General features: G+C 50.6%; 1 protein-coding gene across 1 annotated transcript in view; it reads left to right on the forward strand.

The window, feature by feature from the left end:
- LOC106812168 (oxysterol-binding protein-related protein 6-like) overlaps positions 1-16,474 on the forward strand; it is a 47,453-nt gene extending 30,979 nt beyond the window's left edge. Inside the window, exons 5-12 of the mRNA XM_014815987.1 lie at positions 443-587; positions 7,178-7,303; positions 8,246-8,303; positions 11,326-11,458; positions 12,810-13,002; positions 14,258-14,427; positions 15,165-15,281; positions 16,439-16,474. Coding sequence (XP_014671473.1) covers positions 443-587; positions 7,178-7,303; positions 8,246-8,303; positions 11,326-11,458; positions 12,810-13,002; positions 14,258-14,427; positions 15,165-15,281; positions 16,439-16,474 — 978 coding nt within the window. The remainder of the gene's footprint in view (positions 1-442; positions 588-7,177; positions 7,304-8,245; positions 8,304-11,325; positions 11,459-12,809; positions 13,003-14,257; positions 14,428-15,164; positions 15,282-16,438) is intronic.
- The last annotated feature ends 419 nt before the right edge of the window (positions 16,475-16,893 follow it).

Here is a 16,893-nt window from a genome sequence, read left to right on the forward strand (position 1 = left end):
TCTCTATCTCGCGCTCTTTCTCTCTCTCTCTCTCTCTCTCTCTCTCGCTCTCTGTCTATCTCTCTCTATCTCGCGCTCTTTCTCTCTCTCTGTCTATAACTCTTTCTCTCTCTTTGTCTATCTCTCTCTTTCTCGCTCTCGTTCTCTCTTTCTCTCTCTATCTCGCGCTCTTTCTCTCTCTCTGTCTATAACTCTTTCTCTCTCTTTGTCTATCTCTCTCTTTCTCGCTCTCGTTCTCTCTTTCTCTCTCTATCTCGCTCTCATTCTATCAGGAGTTAATAAATCTATTGATATATTGACCTGATTCTATCTATCTATATCTCCCCCCCTCTCCCCTCCCACCTTATACTAGCAATTATGAGCCGCCATGTTTGTATATACGTTCATGCACATGCTCATCCCGACATCCGTCTGTATGCATGTCTGTCTGTGTTTGTTGCAGGTTAAGGAGCACGATGCGTTTGAGGGCTGGGTGAAGCAGCTGCGTCATCACCGGCTCTACCGGCAGCACGAACTCTCCTACGGCGTGCACGACCTGCCGCGTCTCATCGACATCCAGTCGCCGACGAAGGACCTCGCCTCTCCCGGTACGGACGCGCCCGTCCTCGCCCCCGCACGCGTCGGCGGCGTCGGCAGCAGCGTGGGGATGAAGCCAGGCCGCGACCCGACCATTGTCAAGCTGTGCCGGCAGGCGGTCGCCTGCAACTACACACGCAAGTAGCGCCCCGCTGCGGCGGGCTCGCTTCAATTCGCTGTGGTGGCAGGAGCAGCCGGCGGCAGGGGGCGCCGGTGTGGCTCGCGTTCGTCAGCATCGTTGTGTTGTTGTACAGGGGGCGAGCTTTCGTCGTTGTCGTCGTCGTCGTCGTCATCGTTGTCATCGTTGTCGTCGGCGGCGTCTGTAGTGTTTGCGTGCGGATGCCTTGTTTCGGCTGCGTGTCTGTTTATTTCTCGTATTTATCCCCCCCCCCTGCCCGGGAGATTTCGCACCGCTATCTGTCACTAGTAGGTGTCGTCGTTGGTAGTTTCACTGTACACACACCGTGTATATATATAGGTGGTGAACAACAGTAGAGGGCGTCCATAGGCAGCAGGCCTGAATAAACATCGAACAGAAATTAATTAAAAATACTCACACTGATACTTCGCTTACACAACATACACTTTATTCATGTTAAATAACTACAGATCCATGCTCTATGCTCCGCTCGAAACTTTTGCTAGCTCTATGATGCGAATTTCTGCAAAGTTGTCTGAACACATTTCAAACACAAAAAGGACACGCTGTGGCTACGCCACCTGACGGAATGTCACGAATACACAACAAGACCAATTTTACTTCTAATGCTTTCTAGACGTCCACGAGGCAACTAACTTGCGTGCATAATGCAAATTATTGCACTCTAGTGCCGAACTTCGGCGAAAAAAAATTCCCAATAAGGCCTTTTTAGAGACGAAATAGTGCAACGGTGAACAATTTGCAGAGGCTTACTGTTGTATGCCTCCTATAATACACGTGTAGACGTTTGCCGCTGTACGGTGGACGGTATCGGTGTGCCTTGTAACTTTTGTTCACTGCTTCCCTCTCGGCACGCCCGTATGTTTAATTACGTGTGCAGTTGTACGGTAGCGGTACGGTGCTGTCTATAGTTGCCCAGTGTTGTTATTGCATGTAGTGTAGTGTAGTGTAGTGTAGTGTGTGGAATGTAGTGCGTCAGCACGCGTGCACATCGCTCAGAGCGTGTTTGCCTCCGTGTCGTGTTGCAACAGCAACAGTAGTAGTAGTAGTAGTAGTAGTCGTAGCAGCAGCAGCAGCAATAGCAGTAGTGGCGGTGTCGACAGCAGCAGCAGCAGCAGCAGCAGCAGCAGCAGCAGCAGTAGCAGCAGTACAGTAGCAAGTATAAGCAGTAGCATAACAGTAGCAGCAAGCAGCAGCAAACAGTAGCAGTAGCAGTTAGCACAGTAGTACAGCAGACAGCAAGCAACAGATTAGTAAGTAGATAGCAGTAAGTCAGTAGCTAGTAAGTGGCGGTGTCCGTCGCATCGTTCGCTGCAGCAGATCGCTGTTGTTTACGGTGATGGCCACATTAAATCGATACACTGTTTGAAGTTCAGATGCTAATCACGCGCGCCTCGTGTGGTTTGCGTGGTGTGTGCGTGTGTGTGTGCGTGCGTGCGGCGGGTGCGTGTGTTGTTTACGCAGGTGCGAAATTAACGGAGTCCGCAGTCAAATACTCTCCTGATTTACTGTCGGACATCCATGATTTGACATATCAGCCGGTGCCGTCGTGACTCCCTGGAAATTCTGGCTCATACTTAAAAGTTCTGTTCCAGTTAGTCTAGTTAGTTCGCGGCACGGCCTCGCGAATATACCTATTTTTTCAGCTACTGTCCAAAGAAATTGCAGAGCCGGCAACAGCCAATGAATCTTGAACAATAAGCACATGCGTTATGTTAATATCATTTCATTTTGAATCTCAGACTGCGGAGACTCCATCATTTTGCTGCGGCACTCCCCTCTTTTTCCTTCTTGTTCAAAAGTTCATTCTACACCTGTGTGTGCGTGGGGGTGTGTGCGTGTGTGTGTGTGTGTGGTGTGTGTGTGTGTTGACGTGCGTGCGTGCGTGCGTGACCGTGCCGTGACCTGGCGTGCCGGCCGTGCGTGCGTGCGTGTGTGTGTGACGCTGTGTGTTGTTGTGTGTGTGTGCGTGTTGTGTGTAGTGGGGGGGTGTCGTGCGTGCGTGCTGCGTGCGCCCCTGTGATCAGCAAATACGCACAGTAGCAGTAACAGCAGGAAGCAGCAGCAGTAGCAATAACAGCACATAGCAGTAACAGCAGCACGCGGCAGTAAGCCGCACAGAAACAGCAGTAGAACAGCAACAGCAAGCAGTAAACAGTAGCACACAGCAGCACAGCAACAGCCGTAGTACAGCAGCAGCAGCAGCAGTAACACAGCAGTAGCAGCAGCACTGCACAACAGAGCAGCAGTAGTAACAGCACAGCAACAGTAACACGGGCAGCAACAGCAGCAGCAACAACGCAACAGCAGCACAGCCAAACAGCAGCACAGCAGCAGATGTAACAGCAGCAGTAAGCACGCAAGCCAACAGCAGTAACCAGCAGCACCAACAGCCATCAACAACAGCACAAGCAGCTAGCGAGCAGCAGCGAGTGTTCCTTCTTCCATGCTGGCTGCTGCTGGTGCCGCCTCACAGCCGCTGCGTCATCTATGCATAAGTAGATCATCGCTAGTTGTACGTGGGCCTGACGGTAGGTAGTAATGTTCGATTCAGTTCGCTCGATGGTGCTGCCATATGGCAGTATGCTTGCCAGTCATGTCTTTGCTCCTTGCTTGATGTATAGAAAGATCGAAAGAGCACGACGAGGCTAGTTTGTGTTGTATGTGTGCGCGCCGCATGTGCGTGTGTGTGTGTTGTTGTGTGTGTGTGTTGTGTTGTGTGTGTGTGTGTGTGTGGGTGTGTGTTTGTTGCGTGTGTGTGGTGGTTTGTGTGTGTGTGTGTTTGAGTGGTGTGTGCTGTGTGAGTGTGTATGCGTGCGTGCGTGCGTGCGTGGCGTGTGTTGTGTGAGTGTGTGCTTGAGTGTATGCGTGCGTTCGGCGTGCGTGCGTGCGTGCGTGCGTGTGATGTGTGTATTGTGTGCGGCGCGTGTGTGTGCGCGTACGTGTGCTGTCCTGCGTACATCCGTTCCATGCATGCGATGCGGGCTCATGTTGTGAGGGCGTACATGGCATGATGTCAGGCATTTGGGATAAGCAGAGTACGATAGAAGAGAATAAATCGAGTGAAAGGGATATACGAGCACATCATCAACCAAGAGCGTGTGCTGAAGATTGATTGTGGTGATCAGTGTGGGTGTTTGTTGGTTATGTGAGAGACGAGAGAGAGAGAAATTAAAGAGGAGTAAAGAGGAGAGAGAGAGAGAAAGAGAGAGAGACGCGAGAGAAGAGAGAGAGCAGCAGAGAGAAGAGAGAGAGAGAGAGAGAGAGAGAAGAAAGAGAAAAAAAATATACTCGATAAGATTAACCAAGAGAGACTACGGAGGTGAAAAAGGCGATAGATACTCTGCAGGCAATAGCAAAGCCGATTAAAATAAGATGAGAGAGAGAGAGAGAGAGGAGAGAGAGGAGAGGGGAAGGAGAGAGAGAGAGAGAGAGAGAGAGAGGAGAGAGAGAGAGAGAGAGAGAGAGAGAGAGAGAGAGAGAGAGAGAGAATGTGTGTGTCAGAGTGAGTCATAGAGAGGTCTAGATAATGTACGGGGGATTTTCGTCCTACCTACCTCCCTCATGATTGAACATTAGCAGTGACAGGCGGGCTATAGCTAGTAGTGTGTGGTGTGCTGGCGGGAGAGCAGAGGCAGTGCTGCAGCTTATCATGTTTGCGTTATGTCCAATTACCATCAAATCTGAGACTAAGCCCTAAAAATCTATCAATGACTGAGATTCCCCTTCCCCCACGAACCACTGTTACTGTCGAAGTATTCGCGATGAATCCTGAGGACAAGGCTGTCAAACTTTGCTGCCGACGGTGACGATGTCCTGTGGTTTGTATTGACTCGATGAGGAAGCCTAGAAATCTCTCACCAATCTATCGCCAGTGTCTGCAGTCACCACCGATCAGTCCAACAGGAAGCCCTAGGAATCTACGTCTGGCAACAACGTCACCATGGTTACCGTGACGCAACTCTAGAAATCTATCGCAGGCGGCGGCGACGTCCCCGCGAGCAAGGCGAATGCAAGATGAGGCGTATATATAGCCGACGTCCCGCGTGTGCCTATTAGGAAGCGCCGTCTCGCGCGGCGGGGTCGGGTTGCCGTAGCGGGGACGGATGCTGCGTTGTCGCGGCGGCGCTTTCCCAGCATTCGTCGCTTGTGTGTCACCGCGCAGAACGGCGCCAGCGATCGTTGCCTAGTTTCAAAACTACTGCAGGTGCGCTGACGTGCTGGGGGAATACGCGCGGGCAAATCCAAGGTGTGCCGGGTTCTGCGTGATTCGCCTCGATTTATACACGTTTTCTAGGTAACTTCTCGTTGTGTTTTATGGGTGACTCCGTAGTTTAGTTACATTTTCCAGGTGGCTCCTTGTTTTCGGGGCGTTTTCTTAGTGAATCGCTTTAGAAACGTTTTCTGCACTATTCGTTACTGTAGACACGTTTTCCGGGCGACTCCTCGATTCAGAAACGTTTTCTGGGTGACGCTTTGATCGATATGTTTCCTGATTGCGTAGCGTCTGTTCTTCGTGTTCCGTCGGTAGGGCACACGCAATCTATTGCCTTAATCCCCTTACTAATTACTCTGATCTGTTGATGATGGATGACAGCATCGATTATTGGAAGCAGGTATTTGAGCTGACGTCTCCTGATGTATCCTTCACTTCCTTCCTTGCTGCCACCGTGTACTTGCCCTGTAGCGTAATTGGCTCATTCTAACGGAGGTTCAAGTTCCCATTGCTCTTAGTTTTTTTTATGCCTTCTTCTACCTTCTCTTTTACTTCTACTTTACTTCTACTCCTCCTCCTCATCCACTGCCATCGATTTCTCGAGCGTGGTGCATTCACGTGGAAATCCTTCGGCAGTACAGTGGCGCGGTTGAATTCGTCGTCGTTGCTGTCGCCATTATCGTCATCATCATCATCGTCGTAGTCGGCCTTGATTCACACTATTGTTCACCCGTGATGGGTGCAGACTCCTCCTCATCATTCTACGCCCCCACCTGCTTCTCCCCCTCCTCATACCCCTCCTCCTTCTCCTTATACCCCTCCTTCCTCTCCTCCTCATACCCCTCCTTCTGCCTCTCCTCCTCATACCCCTCCTTCTCCCCCTCCTCGTCATACACCTCTTCCCCCTCCTCATCATACCCTTCCTCCCCCTCCTCATATCCCTCCTTCTCCCCCTCCTCCTCATACCCCTCCTCCTCATACCCCTCCTCCTCATCGCCCTCCTCCTCTTCCTCATAATCCGAATCCTCCTGCATCTCCTCCTCCGCCCCCTCCTCATCATTCCCCCTTTTCTCGCCCCCCTCCTCCTCCTTCATTTCCCTCCTCCCCTTTCTCTCGCCGTCCTCTCCCTCGGCAGGAGCAGCATTAGTACTGTGCTTGCTCGGCTAGCCGTAACGACCCGGCGGCGTGCGTGACCGGTGGCGTCGCCGTGGCCGCTGTGCAATCGGTGCGTTTCACGGCCGATGCGTTTTTAATTGGCGCGTCATCCACGCGCGTCGCGTTAATCCGTCGCCGCCGCCGCCGCTGGCGGAGTCGGATTCATTCGCTGTCGGATGCAATGCGTGACGCGTCTCGCTCAGCCGTGCCGCGAAGCCCAGCCAGAAATGCGCGCAAGCATCTAATTGATAATTGATAATTATATCCTATGCGTGCCGGCTGCGCTGCTTCTGTATAGTTGATGCTGTGTACGAAGCCGTGCATTGTTGAGTCTCTGCTCGCAACACGGCTAGTGTACGAGCGCAGCATGGCGAGTGGCTAGTGTACGAGCGCAGCATGGGTTAAAGGTACAGCACGTTTGGTAGTGGTGGGGCGACGTAGCGTGGACACCGTCACCATGACAGCACAGCATAGGCACGCATCTATTATTTGCCGCTGTCTGTGTGCGCGCTGCGCTGTTATGGTGTCCATGCTACGCCGCAACACTACCTCATGCAGTACACCAAACACTAGCTCTGGAACTATAGCCCTTCACTCCACCACGGGCCTGTGGCGGAGCGAAGGGCTATAGTTCTAGAGCTAGCCAAACGCGTACTGTGCTCGTGTACGGGCAGTGCTGTTGCCATGTGACATTGATTACGCCTGCTATAGCCGTAATAGTGGTCATGGTGTTCCCATCATGGTGTATATATTGTAAAATTTGTATGTATGCGTGCGTGCGTGCATGTTCTGTTAATACCCGTACTATGGCAGCAATGCTGGTCATGGTGTTCCCCTCGAGGTGTCTATATTGGTATGAGTGGTTGTGCTATCTCCCCTATATTGCCTATATTTGTATGAGTGCCTATGGTATTCCCTTATATTGCCTACATTGGTATAAGTGGCTGTGCTATCCCACTATATTGCCTACATTGGTATGGGTGGCTGTGCTATTCCCGGCTATGGTATCCCTCCCATGTGCTGACGCCGCTGCCTGTGCTCACTCCTCCTCCTCGTGTCTTCCCCTGCAGTGTTCCCGCTGGAGGAGCGAGTCTTCCTGCCATCGTCACGCAGCAGCAGTCTGCGCGTCGGAGAGTCGCACGGACGCCTCGGCACGTGGATCCGCGAGTCGGCGGGCCTCGAGCGATACGACAAAGGTAGGACATGCCGCTAGCGCCACGACACCTAGATGCACTAGCGCGGCACAGAGATGGCTGCTAGGTTGATGCCTGTAGGTGGTGCTACGGTAGAGTTTTATGACGCGTGTGGCACCCAGGTGGTGCTACGGTAGAGTTTTCTGATGCGTGTGGCACCCAGGTGGCGCTATGGTACAGTTTTCTGACGCGTGTGGCACCCAGGTGGCGCTACAGTAGAGTTTTCTGATGCGTGTTGCACCCAGGTGGCGCTACAGTAGAGTTTTCTGATGCGTGTGGCACCCAGGTGGCGCTATGGTACAGTTTTCTGACGCTTGTGGCACCCAGGTGGCGCTACAGTAAAGTTAGACAAAGTGCATGGCATGTATTCAGCAGTAAGTAGGACGTGCGGGGCCATTTGATATACAGTTATGTATAGACGGTTGTATATGAGGGCGTACCTTGATCAACCCCCCGGTCTCTACTATCGGTTTACATTTTGCGTCCTTCTACGTTCGCCCCGCGCCGTATTGTCATTAGCTCTCGTTTCGAGCTGCCGCTTATGGAAAGCATTTTGTACCAAAAAGCATAAAACCCGGTTTTAAGCTCTTAAAACCTAGTTTTAAGCCATAAAACTGGGTATTAGGCCTTAAAACCTGGTTTTAAGATCTTAAAACCCGGTTTTAAGGTCTAAAACTAGGTTTTAAGGTCTAAAACTAGGTATTAAGACCTTAAATCCGGGTTTTAGACCTTAAATCCGGGTTTTAAGACCTTAAAACCTGGTTTTAAGGTCTAATACCCGGTTTTATGGCTTAAAACTAGGTTTTAAGAGCTTAAAACTAGGTTTTATGCTTTTTGGTACAAAATGCTTTCATAGCGCTAGTTTGCCTCGGAGCGTTCTCGTGGCTCTCTGTTGCCACGGCGGACGGCAGCAACACGTCAGTCTCGGTTTTTTTCTTTCCACAGAGTTGACGAGCGCTCGACTAAAATCATCTTCAGCTGCGGAACATTATCGGCAGCCTACGCAAGTTGCAGGGACCGGACGGACGAATCGATTCGATCATCTGGTCAGTGCCGGGATTGCTGTAGCATCCTTCATCCCTCTCTCGTGCGGCGCCGGATGCTGAGCATCCTCGTTCCTGCCTGTCCGCGCCGGATGCTGACCATCCTCGGTTCCGCATGTCCGCGCCGGATTGCCGAGATCCTCTTGTTCCCACGTGTCCGCGCCGCGGATGCCCTAAGCATCTCGTCCCGCGTGTTCCTACGCCGGATGCCTGAGCATTCCCTCGTCCGCGTGTTCCGCGCCGATTGGCTGAGCACTCTCCGCGGTTCCCAGCGATGTCGCCCAGCTATGTCTCGTCCACGTTCCACAGCATCCTCGTCCCACGTGTCCGCGCCCTCGTTTCACGTCTCCACACTGGATGCTGAGCATCCTTGTCCCGCGTGTCCGCACAGAACACTCGACCTGCCTGTCCGCACCGGATGCTGAGCATCCTCGTCCCACGTGTCTGTGCTCGGATGCTGAGCATTCCTCGTCCCGTTTTTCTGCGCGGATGCCTGTTAGGCATCCTCGACCCACGTTCCGCGCCGGATGCTGAGCGACTCCCTCGGACCCACCGTGTCCGCACCGGATTTCTGAGCATTGTCGTCCCACGTGTCCGCGCCGGAGGTGAGGCATTCTCGTCCGCATGTCCACGCCGGATGCTGAGCCATCCTTTTTTCCTGTCCCGGTGTTCGCCACGGATGCTAGACCATCCTCGTCCCGCCATACCTGCCCGTGCCTTCATCACGCTGATGCTGAGATTGCCATCGCACCTCAGCAACGCTGTAGGCTTGACTAGCATCTTCTCTCTACACCGCCACCTCTCCTCATGCTCTCATTCATCATGAATAAGCTTCTCCGCAACGCGCTTTGCCGCGGCTCCTTCCTCGTGTGCTTTCCTATTACTTTCCGTGCAGGCATCCGCGCTGTGGGATAAACGATTTGATTTAGGAAGGCATGCTTTTTTCTCGCGCGGGTGTGCGCTGGCCACTGCTGATAATAATAAACTGCGTAATTAAGGAAACTGTTGCGACGCTTAAGCCTCCTGTGCGGGTAAAACGCTCGTAAGACTTCACAGAAAAGCTGGCGGCCTTTAGCGACTTCCGTGTTCGTCGGTGATATATTTCGGATAGAATCGTTTTACTGCCGAGTCGCTCTCTTCTTTCGCCAACCGCTGCGCGCACGCCTCCTTATTCTTATCGTGCGTCTGCGTGAGACGGCGCGGTTTCTTAGCGACGGAAACGCCGTCTGAGCCGCGAGTTGACAGTAAATTTTGTGCTTCTCGATTCTCGGTTTTTGCACACAATCAGACGAATGCAGCGGGCGTCACGCGATCAGTCTCCACTGTGGAAATAAGCCAACACGCCGCTTGTAGTCAGATAGACACGTATTAGTACGTTAGCTCTCTGCTGTGTGCGCTAGATAGGCCAGTAGAGGCACGTATTAGTAATTTATTCTAGGGCTACTGTGCATGCATTTGATAATTTATATTGTTGCGACTATCTTTTCTGTAAATCAAAACTGCAGGAGTTGTAAGCTAGCCACTTAGGCAGAGCAGTCGTTAGGGCGTTATAGACTCTATGATCGCTTTACTGTAATATTATAACTGCAGTGTCACATTCTGTACATTAAAACCAAATGCTGCTGGTTGAGGGGCACGGCTGCGTAGCTGACCACATATTAGCGTGTAAGGCTTTATTACAACACGTCCACTATAGTGTTATTAAATTGTCTTGTCTATTGACGTACTGCAAATTCGAACAACATTCAGTTGTATGGAGGCGTTAGCCAAAACACCTGGAACGCGCTACTACACCGCAAATTGCTATGAAAAGGATTTTCGTTGAGCTCTTATACCTTTCACGCTTTTAGTTATATTATAAACAAGGAATCATTACCTTCACGCTTTAGTTATATTATAAAACAAGATATCTTACCTTCACGCTTTAGTTATAAACAGGATATCTATTATCTTGGTTGTAAGCTCGTACTATAAACATGATGTCTTACTTTCAAGTATTTATTATAACATGATGTTCTTAACTTCAAAGTATTTTATTATAAAGCAGAATTTCTTTACCTCAAGTTCTTTATTATAAACAGAATGTCTTACATCAATTTCTTATTATAAACAGGATTCTTACCCTTCAAGTTCTTATTATAAAGAGGATATCTTACCTTCAAGTTCTTATTAGTTAACAGGAATGTCTCTACAATCAAGTTCTTATTTATAAACAGGGATGTCTACACTTCAAGCTTCTTTTATAACACAGGATGTCTTACCTTCAAAGTTCTTATTATTAAACAGGATATCTTACCTCAAGTTCTATTATTATATAAACAGGATATCTTACCTTCAAGTTTTATTATAAAAGGATGTCTTACCTATCAAAGTTCTTATTATAACAGGATAATATTTACCTTCAAGTTCTTATTATAAAACATGGATGTCTTACCCTTCAAGTTCTTATTATAAACAGGATATCTTATACCTTTCACGTTCACTTATAAATGAGATATCTTAGCTTGTACGCTAGTTGTAAGTTTGTAATTCCACCCTCACCGTCATTCATCCCTTGGGTGTTGTCGCCAATTGCGGCGGCCGATAATAACATTGTCGTTTATCCTTCGTCGCATCTGTCGTCGTGTGCCAGGCGGTTAGCGTTCTAATGGGGTGTTTAAAAAAAATTCCGAAGAAAATTTTTTTTAATTAACATTTTTTTATTCTTACAATTTTTTTAAAAGTGAATTGCATCAAATGATCTCAACTATGTATGCTTGTTATATATTCTTGTATAATAGTGTTTTATCTTAAAGTTTTAATGTTACAAATCTCATCAGGAAATGTCACAAATGTGTTTTCAGATGCACAGATCCCATGAGCTTCGTGGGCGTGGAGGAGGGTGCTTCCAATTATTTACCGCGTCCAATTTTTTTTTCAGTTTCCGATTTTTTTTGTTAACACCCATGCAGTGAGCAGTGAGCGTGCGTTGTTGCCTTGCAGGTGTCGAGTCTGGGCAGTACACAACGAAGCGCGACTCCAAGAAACAGCAGAAGCTCAGAAGGCTGAGACGAGGAAGAAGGAGAAGAGACAGAAGGAGAGCGACACCAACTCAAACAGCAGCTCGAAAACCTCGGTAGGTGGCGCAGCCGTCTTTGGCGTGCGGGAGACGCGCTGCTATCTCACGCAGAAAATCTGCGGGTGTTTGTCCTTGAAATATCTTTGCTTGACATAAATCGTTGTACAACGTCGGTGACATAATCGTCACGGAACGTCGGTGACATAATCATTGTGGTACCGTCGGTGACATAATTGTCGCTGTACGTCGGTGACATAATCGTCACGGAATGTCGGTGACATAATTGTCACGGAACGTCGGTGACATAATCATTGCAGAACATTGGTGACAATTGTCGTCGCGAAAATGTTGGTGACATAAGCCCCCGTAAACGTTGGTAACTATTTTCGCGGTACGTCGGCAGTGCCGTGATCGTCGCGAAACGTCAGTGACGAAATACCTCGCGGATACATCGGGTGACAATAATGCTGCAAGTACGTTTGGAGACAATTTTCCCGGAATGTCGGTGACAATCATCGCTGTACGTCGGTGACATAATCATGGGTACGTCGGGTATCGTGCGGGCTAGCTCGGGTCATTTGGACGTCGTAATAGTTGCCCCGGTCAGCCGTCCGGTGACATTAATCGTCGCGAGTGACCCGGACATCTCGCGTTAGCCGTGCCCGGGTGACATAATCGTCGTTCAACACCCGCGTCCGTCCGGTGATACGCGTCTCGGTGACTAGATCGCCGCCGTACCGTCGGTGACATACGTTGCCGCCTCGCGTACCGTCGGTGACATAATCATCGCGGTACTGTCGGTGACATAATCGTCGCGGTACCGTCGGTGACATAATCGTCGCGGTACCGTCGGTGACATAATCGTCGCGGTATGTCGGTGACATAATCGTCGCCCGGTACCGTCGGTGACATAAATCGTTTCAGAGCCGGTTCCGTCGGTACATAATCGTCATCGCGTTACCGTCGGTGACATATAATCGTCGCTACGCAGACCTGGCTACCGTCAGTGAACATACTATCATCGCGGGTACCGTCGGTGACATAATCGTCGCTGGCCGGTTACCGTCGTGACAATAATCGTCGCGGGTACCGTCGGTGATAATCGCCGCCGGCATGGTACCGTCCGGCTGACATAATCGTCTGAGCTACGTCGGTGACATAAATTCATTGCGGTATGTCGGTGACACCCCCCCCCCCTCCCTTAATCATCCTGTCGGTTCACGTGCATATTGCGCGTACCATCGGTGACATAATCGTCGCTTGGTACCGATCGGTGACATAATCGTCGCGTGTAATACCCTCGGTACATTAATCGTCGCGTACCGTCGGTGACATAATCGTCGCGGTACCGTCGGTGACATAATCATCGTGGTACCGTCGGTGACATAATCGTTGCTACCCCCCGCAGCTCAGCGCGGCGACGCTGATGGCGACGACACCGGAGGGACTGCGCACGAGCTCGTCGAACCCGAACCTGCCGTCGCTGCGGCCGACCAGCCTCACCGACGTCAACTCACCACTGCTCTCCGTGCTCTCCGGCTCCACCGACAGCTTCGACTCTCACGGTCTTCATGACGACTTTGTCAAGGTCGCGGAGGAAGGTCGGTGTGGCGGGGTCAGGGTCGGCGAGGGGGGGGGGGGTTGTAGGAGGCCGGCAGGCAGTTGAGCAGAGAGAGAAGGGGGTAGGGAGAGCGAGAGAGAGGGGGGAGAAGGGGTAGGGAGAGCGCGAGAGAGAGGGGGAGAAGGGGTAGGGAGAGCGCTAGAGAGATGGGGGGAGAGGGGGTTACGGTAGGGAGAGCGAGAGAGAGAGAGGGTGAAGAAGGAGAGATGGGAGGGAGAGGTAGAGAGAGAGAGAGAGACGTCCGCATGTGATTTAGCTACTGTGTGTGTGTGTGTGTGCCTGTGTTAGCTAATGTTCGTGTCATATATTCATTGTTGTCTGTGCGAGCGTGCGTGCGTGCGTGCGTGTGTGCGTGCGTGCGTGTGTGTCTGCTTGCCTACGTCTATTTGGGTTGGCTTGTGTCTGTGTATGTGTGTTTGCTTGTGTCTTTGTATGTGTGTTTACTTGTGTCTGGGTATGTGTGTTTACTTGTGTCTGAATTTGTGTGTTTGCTTGTGTCAGAGTATGTATCCATACGTGCGTGTTTGTATGCGTGAGGGGTGGGCATGCATGAATTTGGGAAGAGGCAGTGTAGATACAGGGGGGAAATATATCAGGTGAATGAAAGAAAATGAGAACAATCAAAAAGAGCGTGCTGAAGATTGATCGTGTGTGTGTGGGTGGGGGGTGGGGGGGGGATGTGCGTGCGCGTGCGCGTGTGCGTGTGTGCATGCGTGCGTGCATGTGTATGTGTGTATGCGTGTGTGCGTGCGCGTGCGCGTGTGCGTGTGCGTGTGTGCATGCGTGCGTGTGTGCGTGTGTGTGGGCATGGATGCATGCATTTGGAGAGGTTGATATATGAGGAACAAATCAAATACACGAATAAGAATAGGCACAATCAAAAGAAAAGTGTGCTGAAAATTGATTAGGTGATAGTGTGTGTGTGTGTGCGTGCGTGCGTGCGTGCGTGCGTGTACCTGCATGTTTGCGCGTGCATGTGCACGTGTGCATATGCATGCAGGTGCGTTGGTGCGCGCACGTGCGGGCGCGTGTCTGGGTGTGCGTGTGCATGTGTGCGTGCGTGCGTGTGCGTGTGTGCGTGCGTGTGTATGAGAGCTGATATCAGTACGTGCAGCAGTCACCATCATCATCGCAGCCGTCATCGTGGGTGTGTGTGCATGCGTGTGTGTGCGTGCGTGCGTGCGTGCGTGTGCGTGCGTGCGTGGGTGTATGTGTATGTATGTAATGTGTTGCAGTTCACGACCAGCTGCGCGGGCTGCTGCGATCGATCCAGACCGAGCGCGACCGTCTCAAGAACGTGCTCGAACACGAATGCAACCCCGCCGCCTCGGCCAGCGCGTCGCCGGCCGTCGTCGTCGGCCCCAACGCCACCGTCATCCAGTCCCTGCGCATTGCACTCAACCAGGTACCCGACGCTGCCGACGCGCGCTCGCGTTCTTTACGTATTTTTCTGTTTGTTAGAAAAGCTCGTCTTGGATTTATAGGAATTTTTATGGCACCGAGACGGGGATTTTTGGATTTTTGGAAAGGTTGATCAAGGCTGCGTACTGTTTAAAATGGGCGACAGGGAGATGCATGCACACGCGTGGAATTTATGTGGGAGCAGAGGCTTCATACTAGCTAGGAGTTTATTACCGTGGGCAGCAGGCAATCGTCAGGAGAATCGCGGCAAGTATAGAATACAACCGTAGCACTTGACATCGAGGGTCCATGGTGAAATTTGAGCCTCGTTCCAGCTGTGGCTTGTAGAGGTGTTATAATTTATCGATTCAACAATACACTGCATTGTCTGTATCACTTCCTCGTATATATCGCTTCGCCCACGATACGCTCCCCAGGTGAATTGTGTGTAAAAACACGTAGCAAAGTTTGAATGGAATTCAATTCATTATCAGCCAGCCATGCTAACTTTTTCATTCGAAAATAAACAACGTAAGCAAGAAAATTTTGTAAAAGAAGAAGTAGGCCATAGGCAGGTATTTGTTGTGAGAAATCAGTCAGATTTAAAGAAACAGATTTAATAAAGAAAAAAGGATGCAGAGTAGTTTATGCATCTTTATAACATTTATACATACTTATAGGGATATACTATCTTGAGTAATGATCACTTTATTGGTTGATTGATTGATTGATTGATTATAGGCAGTCCAGCAGAATGCAGAGCTGCGGGCTCGGCTCAGTCGCATTCACGTGGAGGCGATGGTACCTGAGATGGATGCAGTGCTCTCACCTACAATAGATGCAACTGTCATGAACGAGGTAAATGCTGCTGCTGCTGCTGCTGCTGCTGCTGCTACTGCTGCTGCTGCTACTGCTGTTACGTATCTCGCTCTATCTCTCTCTCTCTCTTTCTCTCTACGCCGGATGCTGAGCATCCTCGACCCACGTGTCCGCACCGGATTCTGAGCATGCTCGTCCCACGTGTCCGCGCCGGAGGCTGAGCATCCTCGTCCCGCGTGTCCGCACCGGATGCTGACCATCCTCGTCCCGCGTGTCCGCGCCGGATGCTGAGCATCCTCGTCCCGCGTGTCCGCGCCGGATGCTGAGCATTCTCGTCCCGCCTGTCCGCGCCAGATGCTGAGCATCCTCGTCCCGCCTGTCCGCACTGGATGCTGAGCATCCTCGTCCCGCGTGTCCGCACCGGATGCTAACCATCCTCGTCCCGCATACCTGCCCGCTCCTCATCACCTGATGCTGGTTGCCATCCGCCTCAGCAAACGCTGTAGGCTTGACTTAGCATCTTCTCTCCCACCGCCGCCTCTCCCTATGCTCCTCATTCATCAGAATAAGCTTCTCCGCGCGCGTCTTTGCCGCGCCTCCTTCTCGTGCTTTCCTATTATTCCGTGCAGGCATCCGCGCTGTGGGTAACCGATTGATTTAGGAAGGCATGCTTTTTTCGCGCGGAGTGTGCGTGGCACTGCTGATAATAATAACTGCGTAATAAGGAACTGTTGCACGCTTAAGCCTCCTGTGCGGGTAAAAACGCTCGTAAGACTTCACAAAAGCTGGCGGCTTTAGCGACTTCCGTGTTCGTCGGTGAATATATTTCGATAGAATCGTACTGCCGAGTCGCTTCTCTCTCGCACCGCTGCCGCCGCACGCCTCCTATTCGTTATCGTCGTCGCGTGACGGCAAGTTTCTTAGCGACGAAACGCGTCGAGCGCGAGTTGAGTAAATTTGTGCTTCTCGATTCTCGGTTTTGCACACAATCAGACGAATGCAGCGGCGTCACGCGATCAGTCTCCACTGTGAATAAGCAACACGCCATTGTAGTCAGATAGACACGTATTAGTACGTTAGCTCTGCTGTGCGTGCGCTAGATAGCCAGTAGAGGCACGTATTAGTACTTTATCTAGGCTGTGCATGCATTATAATCTTATATGTTTGCGACATCTTTTCTGTAAATCAAACTGCAGAGTTGTAAGCTAGCCACTAGCAAGAGCATCCGTTAGGGCGTTAGACTCTATGACTCGCTTACTGTAATATTATAACTGCGATGTCACTTCTGTACATAAAACTGCGCGGTTGAGGGCAGGTGCGTAGCATGACCACATATTAGCGTGTAAGGCTTCATTACACACGCACTATAGTGTTATAATTGTTGTCTATTGACTTCTGCAAATCGAAACCATTCAGTTGTAGGGAGGCGTTAGCACAAACACCTGTGATACGCGCTCTACACCGCAAATGCTATGAAAAGGATTTCGTGGCTCTATACCTTCACGCTTTAGTTATATTATAAACAAGATATCTTACCTTCACGCTTTAGTTATATTATAAACAAGATATCTTACCTTCACGCTTTAGTTATATTATAAACAAGATATCTTACCTTCACGCTTTAGTTATAAACAGGATATCTATTATCTTG

The sequence above is a fragment of the Priapulus caudatus genome, unplaced genomic scaffold (genome assembly GCF_000485595.1).
Source record: "Priapulus caudatus unplaced genomic scaffold, Priapulus_caudatus-5.0.1 Scaffold615, whole genome shotgun sequence".
Taxonomy (NCBI): domain Eukaryota; kingdom Metazoa; phylum Priapulida; class Priapulimorpha; order Priapulimorphida; family Priapulidae; genus Priapulus; species Priapulus caudatus.